The sequence below is a fragment of the Colletes gigas genome, unplaced genomic scaffold, assembly GCF_013123115.1.
Source record: "Colletes gigas isolate AHSC1104 unplaced genomic scaffold, ASM1312311v1 Colletes_gigas_Sc00101, whole genome shotgun sequence".
In the NCBI taxonomy this organism is placed as follows: domain Eukaryota; kingdom Metazoa; phylum Arthropoda; class Insecta; order Hymenoptera; family Colletidae; genus Colletes; species Colletes gigas.
The window spans coordinates 142,963-151,244 of NW_025106727.1; the positions used below are offsets into that span (position 1 = coordinate 142,963).

An 8,282-nucleotide genomic window follows, 5' to 3' on the forward strand; every position below is an offset into this window, starting at 1 on the left:
ATGCCTCGACACGCGCTACCTGGAGACCCAACGCGGTCGTCCGCTATCGCGTCACCCGTTGCCAGGCCTGTTTAGTCTCATTCGCTCTTTAGGCCGCATGCACCCCAAAACTCTGTCATAAATGTATCGTAGACTGAGCGTCCTTCAGTGGTCCTTACATTCGACTCTCTTGGAAAATACATTGTCGCTAGCGTTTCCGGAAAACAAAAGCCGATCCCCTATTTCGGGAGAATGTCCACGCGTCGCGTCCAACCATTGTTGCCGTGGCGAAATCGACTTTTTTGCCTTCGCCTTCGAAAAAGATTAAGTAAAAGAATTTCCCGGACGTCATTCGATGGTGCCCTCGGTACCTAACGGTGACCGATGGCTTGGAGGCGGTCACTTGTAATATGTTCAACAAATACTTCTCCAATCAGGGAAAACGACCGCCTTCCCTGACAAAATTCAAAACACCACAGCAGCCAATCCGCGTGCCTCATCCCCGTCAGAACCCAAGGCCGATTTGTATTTAAGGGTAGCTTTTCTGACGGGGAGAGAGATAACAACAAAAAGTTTGAATCGGTTACCATCATATACACATTTTTTAAACCAGGAAACAAAGTTAAACAAGAAAGGTGAAGACCGCACTGTAGTAGACTAAGATAGATTATTAAATATTAATTGTATAAATAGTAAAATAGTTAATTGTATCTCAATTATTACACCAACCACCAAATATTCAAGCGCTATTAAGTTACCGCTTGAAGCGCATCACAGAACCAGAAAAAGATAAATGTGCGCGCTGAACATGGTCCTTCGAGCCGGATTCTTTATTACTATAGTAAAGATTTTAAACATTGAATAATATATTGGTGCAAGTGCAGTTAATTATAAGAACACTCAATAAACAATCTATCGGTGCTTAGTGCAGTGCATTGAACTACACAACAAAATCAGTAAGATTGTATTATGAGCGGGCAATCCATTCGGAGACCAGCCGTCGGAGTATTGTTATTAAACAATCAAATTCAACAATCTTACAACACTCTGAGCGGACAATCCATTTGGAGAGCAGCCGTCGGAGTATTGTTATTAAACAATCAAATTCAACAATCTTACAACACGTGCTGAGCGGACAACCCATGCGGAGAGCAGCCGTCGGAGTATTGTTATTAAACAATCAAATTCAACAATCTTACAACACGTGCTGAGCGGACAACCCATTCGGAGAGCAGACGTCGGAGTATTTGTTGGTGAACAATCAGTTCAACAACACATTCATCATCAACTTACGTAACGGACATCATTGAGAAGCAGCCACGAGAGCAGCGACGGAACGTGGGATTTCATTCACCTGGACAATCAGTTCAACATTCATCGAATCGACATATCATCATCTAATAATTCAACAACAACGAAGAAAGCAACAGCGCTATTGCAGAAGTCATCGCTCGAGTAAGCTCAAAAATCACCATTCAATCAATCCTTATCTATAACATCCATTATAATTCAACCGATTCGATTTCGATTATTCTTTTGAAAAATGGCGTTGTCAGAAAATTTAAAAACATTAATTAAAACTCGAACAGCTATTAAAGCAAACGTTACGCGGTTAATAACATATTTCAATACCCACCCGGATGCGGAAATAGATGAAATTCAGAACCGCAAAGCAAAATTAGAAGAAGCCTACGAAGCCTTCTCAAAGGCTCAATTACAAATTGAAATTGTAGCAGAGAAAGAAAATCAAACAAATATGGATCATGAAACTCAACGATCGCAGTTTGATGATCAATATTTTGCGTGCGCTAAATTAATAAGTATGCGACTTCGCGAAATCAATTCAGTAGAACTGCCGGTAGCTAGGACATCAAATTTAGCTTCGCATTCTTCTTCGCCGATAACTATAAAACAAACCAACAATCTTCTGCCAAAAATAGAGATCCGTCCCTATGATGGAAATCTTGTTAATTGGTACAGTTTTCATGATACCTTCAAAAATTTAGTGCATGATAATGATGAATTGATACCAGTTCACAAATTCTATTTATTGCAAAATGCACTTCAAGGCCCATTAACTTCAATAACGGAAAATTTAAATGCTTCGGAAGAAAATTATTTGGTGGCTTGGAATACTTTAAAACAAAGATGCAACAAACCACGCCAAATCATTCAAACTCACTTACAATTGTTATTGGAACTTCCAGAAATTTATCGTGAAACTCCTGCCAATCTACGTTCTTTGGTAGAAAAGGCACAGGTTTACATAAACGCTTTAAAAGCTTTAAATCAACCGGTTGATCAGTGGGATGCATTACTCGTTTACATAATAGTCAAGAAATTGGATAAGGGCACGCGTCGAGTTTGGGAACGTACGTTAGAGGACGAGGAAATGCCGGCTTTTAAACAATTATTAAAGTTTCTCGGCAAACAAGCACGGGGTGATGAACTCGACACAATTTGCTTTGACGCGAATAAATCAAACACACAACATAACAATTACAATTCAAAAATGCCATATAAAAAACGAGCTAATCACATTCAATCGCACGTAGGTACACAAGTGCAGATTCAATGCCCTATCTGCGGTCAAAATCATGCAATCTACACATGTAGTAAATTTTTACAAACAAATGAAAAGGGACGTTTCGAATTAGCTCGAAAGGCAAAACTATGTCTAAATTGCTTAAAAAATAATCACCAAACAAGCAAATGCTATCTTAGTGGTTGTAAGAAATGCAATTACAAGCATAATACGCTTTTGCATTTTAACGAAACACACAAGGCGCGTAATCAGAATTCCATAAACAACACTGTCGAATCAAACATTCAGAATAGAGAAGAACAACCACCAGTAAATCTAGTGGTATCATCCGAGTCGGAAGTATTGTTAAGAACAGCCTACATTAAGATTTTAGATAAGGACAAGAATGAATTTCCGTGTAGAGTACTTTTAGACGGAGGTTCACAAACGCATTTTATAACGGAAAGGTTAGCTGATCGTTTAAGATTAGATAAAACGAGAATAGACTCACCATTTTCAGGTTTAGGGCAAAATCTAACTAAGGCACAATATACGGTCAAAACAACTATTAAATCTCGAACAACTCCATTTTCATGCGATTTAACCTTAGTAGCTTTACCTAACATAACTGGTTTATTGCCTTCTCGAAAAATTGACAAGGATAATCTATCTATTCCTAAAAATATTGCGTTAGCTGACCCAAATTTCCATAAATCAGCCAAGATTGAAGCTTTACTCGGCAACACTCTATTTTATCAATTGTTAAGTGTAGGTCAAATTAAATTGTGCAATAATTCAGTAATATTGCAAAAAACTCGACTTGGATGGATTGTAATAGGAGAAGTTAATCTTTACAATAACCAGTCAAACAAGAAAAAAACATGTCTTTTGACAACAAACCTTGAAAAACAAATAAGTAAATTTTGGGAGATCGAAGAATTGCCTAATAAAAAACACCTTTCTAGCGAAGAGTTAGCATGTGAAACACATTTTATTCAAAATATTGATCGAAATACGAACGGAAGATATACGGTACGATTGCCATTTAATGAGAAAAGGGATGGTATCGGAGAATCACATAGGATGGCTTTAAAACGTTTTTATTCTCTAGAAAAACGGTTAGAATCGAGTCCAGAATTAAAAAAACAATATAGTGCATTCTTAAAGGAGTATATAGAGTTGAAACATATGACTGACATAACCAATGCAGATGATCTACACATCGGTTATTATTTACCGCATCATGCGGTAATAAAGGAATCAAGCGCGACCACAAAAATTCGGGTAGTCTTTGATGGATCTGCAAAAACATCATCCACTCTTTCACTAAACGATACATTAATGCAGGGTCCTACAATTCAAGACGATCTGATTTCTATAATTATGCGTTTTCGTACTCATCAATTTGTATTAACTGCCGACATTGAAAAAATGTTTCGGCAAATTCAAGTACACCCAGATGATGCAAAATTCCAAAAAATCTTTTGGCGTGAAAATAAAAATGAACCTATCAAAACGGTAGGCACGGGTAATGCAGCGCGCTGTAAACCGACACAATTTGGCCCGAAATAGGGGGTTTCGAAATAAGAGATTTTGCCCTTATATGAGCAGCTTTTGGGTCGAATGAGGTCTCATTCGAAAGAGGAAGGTCCAATGCAGTGCGCTCTGGTCAGAATCGAACGAGATTGTGTTCATATTTATTAATATCAACGTCGAAAGTCGAGAAAAAAATGAATGAAATACAGCCACAGAATCGAGGTCTTTTTAGGTTACTAAAAGAGTTGTACGATTCCAATACTGACCAGAGCGCGCTGCATTGGACCTTCCTCTTTCGAATGAGACGTCATCCGACCCAAAAGCTGCTCATATAAGGACAAAATCTCTTATTTCGGAATTGCATTCCCACAAGCGAGTTCCGCCATTACATGGGTAATAGCAGAGCAAGTCACGTGACAAATTTAGTTCAGGCAGTCGCTACGAGATGGCGCCTAATCAAGAGGGCTGTGAAGGTGAAACCATACCAAAGTGAAGCGTTAGCTTCGATACATAGGCCCGTCGCCCCCCACCCCGAGAAAGCCAGATGCTGACAACCTAACCCATACTTCGATTCTGCGGCTGTATTTCGTTCATTTTTTCCTCGACTTTCGACGTTTATATTAATAAATGTTAACAGAATCACGTCCGATTTTGACCAGAGCGCACTGCATTGGACCTTCCTCTTTCGAATGAGACTTCATCCGACCGAAAAGCTGCTCATATAAGGACAAAATTTCTTGTTTCGAAAACCCATATTTCGGGCCGAATTGTGTCGGTATACCGCGCGCTGCATTGCTCGTGCCTACCTCCTTCGGTGTCTTTCAATCGTCGATTCATTTTTGCTCATTTATTATTAACAATAAATCCAACATAGAGTCTCCCACGAAGCGGGATCTATGCAGGTGATTCAGTATTGGAATCGTACAACTCTTTTAGTAACCTAAAAAGACCTCGATTCTGTGGCTGTATTTCGTTCATTTTTTTCTCGACTTTCGACGTTTATATTAATAAATGTGAACAGAATCTCGTTCGATTTTGACCAGAGCGCACTGCATTGGACCTTCCTCTTTCGAATGAGACTTCATCCGACCCAAAAGCTGCTCATATAAGGGCAAAATCTCTTATTTCGACATAATTGAGTACATCGAAATCGACAGTAATGACGGCGAACATCCTTAGCGTCTAACGTAGTGAAATAAAGAACGCTAGTGTGAGCCTTTCCTTCTTGCTCTTGTAAAAGAGAAACAACTGAAACACGACCTCGCGATAAGCGGCATACGATTCCAAGCCTCGACTGCCCCAGCATTTTTACTTTCCGACCTATGTAAGGTATAAGGAAATTTATGAAGTATCATAATGTAAAAAAAATGTCGAAATTTTTTTTAGCGGAAATACACGTTTTAGGACCCCCTGATCATATTGTGACTATTAAAAAAAAGACTTTTTTTTTGTTCCTATTACATATAAACGGCTGAATGAATTTCAATGAAACTTTACATTTCAGTTTTATGTTCTCGTTTCAAGGTCTGATTAGATTTTGAGCGTGATCAGCCCCCGGATAATGATGATTATACGACTTTTAGTTTTATAATTATTTCGATACATATACATTATTTGTAACAAATTTTGGGATTATTTAGACAAGGGGGAGGTCTCACCGATTTTGATGATTTTTGAATATGTTGTAAAAATCAACATTTTGAACAACTTTTTCCTATACATATAACCACCGCTTGGCCTTATTTTCGAGATTTTTCTTCAAAAAGATTGCTGCTACTGCAATGAATTTTGTCTATATGTACATGTCCGTGACTCTGTATGCGTCAGTCCACGATCGCCGATTTTTTCTCTTGTTTGTGACAAGAAATAATGCACAATGTGTGAAGCTAAATCTAGTTCTGTATTGCTGTCAATGGTTCGAATATTCCGAAGTATGGAACTCGCCAAATACATTATGTAGGCTATTTAGCTGAATTCTTCTTCCATCGACAATATGATTTTAATGATCGAATAATGAAATGTTTCCCACTTCTGATAATATCAATAGAGAAAATTGAAATAGAAAATGAATACGTGGCCGACCGCCTTACGGCGGCCGGTATAAGAAAATCTAACCCAGACCTAATCCATTATATTAGTTACTAGGTAGAATAATTAGGTTTATAAGGGTTAGATGTTTTTATGCCGGCTGCCGTTAGGCACACCCATTGTCGGCCGCCTCGATGCATCTATAGAAACAATGAACAATCGGCGATTGAACGCTTACACACACGCTGCCACAGCATGTACTTACGTATAGATAGAATTCATTGCATGTAGTAGCAGCGATCTTTTTGAAGAGAAATCTCTGAAACTAAGGCTGAGCGGCGGTTATATGTATAGGAAAAAGTTGTTCAAAATGTTGATTTCTATAACATATTCAAAAATCACCGAAATCGGAGTTACCGTCCGTAATCTAAATAATTACCCACATTTAATATTTAATAATCGTCAAGCACAAATTACTACAGAAAGTTATCGATTCCATATGGATCTCGGAATCGATCAAGTTTTGAATCGGCCAATAGTTTTGCGAGTTTGGAGTCTGACAATACTTTCCAGGTTTTCAAATGTTTCCAATCCGGCTAGAGCGCGCACGCGTTACCTCTCTACTTGAGCGAATATTCAAAGTAAGTATTGCAGCCTTTCGCTACATTATTGTCTACAATTTCATACCCTACATTATTCACGAAAATAAATGTTACTTTATTTTGTACAGTAAAATTTTCAAATGAATGCATAGTAATCAAGTTTTTTTGGAAACATTATTGTGGAAGATTTTAGAGTGGGGTTGCATGTTGATTAAAATAAAATATTGCCGCGAAAGTCTTCTTCATTTATATACACGCTTCGTGGGAGAGTATGTGTTGGATTTACTATAAATAATAAATGAGCAAAAATGAATCGACGATTGAAAGACACCGAAGGAGGTAGGCACGAGCAATGCAGCGTGCGGTATACCGACACAATTCGGCCCGAAATATGGGTTCTCGAAACAAGAAATTTTGTCCTTATATGAGCAGCTTTTCGGTCGAATGAGGTCTCATTCGAAAGAGGAAGGTCCAATGCAGTGCGCTCTGGTCAAAATCGAACGAGATTCTGTTCACATTTATTAATATAAACGTCGAAAGTCGAGGAAAAAATGATCGAAATACAGCCGCAGAATCGAGGTATGGGTTAGGCTACTAAAAGAGTTGTACGATTCCAATACTGAATCACCTGCATAGATCCCGCTTCGTGGGAGACTCTATATTGGATTTATTGTTAATAATAAATGAGCAAAAATGAATCGATGATTGAAAGACACCGAAGGAGGTAGGCACGAGCAATGCAGCGCGCGGTATACCGACACAATTTGGCCCGAAATAGGGGGTTTCGAAATAAGAAATTTTGCCCTTATATGAGCAGCTTTTGGGTCGAATGAGGTCTCATTCGAAAGAGGAAGGTCCAATGCAGTGCGCTCTGGTCAAAATCGAACGAGATTCTGTTCACATTTATTAATATAAACGTCGAAAGTCGAGGAAAAAGTCGTGGACTGACGCATACAGAGTCACGGACATGTACATATAGACAAAATTCATTGCAGTAGCAGCAATCTTTTTGAAGAGAAAATCTCGAAAAATAAGGCCAGCGGTGGTTATATGTATAGGAAAAAGTTGTTCAAAATGTTGATTTTTACAACATATTCAAAAATCATCAAAATCGGTGAGACCTCCCCCTTTTCTAAATAATTGCCAAAATTTGTTACAAATAATGTATATGTATCGAAATAATTATAAAACTAAAAGTCGTATAATCATCATTATCCGGGGGCTGATCACGCTCAAAATCTAATCAGACCTTGAAACGAGAACATAAAACTGAAATGTAAAGTTTCATTGAAATTCATTCAGCCGTTATATGTAATAGGAACAAAAAAAAAGTCTTTTTTTTTAATAGTCACAATATGATCAGGGGGTCCTAAAACGTGTATTTCCGCTAAAAAAAATTTCGACATTTTTTTACATTATGATACTTCATAAATTTCCTTATTGTACCTTACATAGGTCGGAAAGTAAAAATGCTGGGGCAGTCGAGGCTTGGAATCGTATGCCGCTTATCGCGAGGTCGTATTTTCAGTTGTTTCTCTTTTACAAGAGCAAGAAGGAAAGGCTCACACTAGCGTTCTTTATTTCACTACGTTAGACGCTAAGGAAGTTCGCCG

General features: G+C 38.2%; 1 protein-coding gene across 1 annotated transcript; it reads left to right on the top strand.

Moving 5' to 3' along the window:
* Positions 1–389: 389 nt before the first annotated feature.
* On the top strand, positions 390–3,751 carry LOC122404087 (the record flags this gene model as incomplete). The annotated part of the gene is made up of 2 exons (XM_043407981.1): positions 390–504; positions 1,569–3,751. Coding segments are annotated over exons 1-2 (2,298 nt in total), but the record flags the coding sequence as incomplete, so codon positions are not given.
* Positions 3,752–8,282: the final 4,531 nt, after the last annotated feature.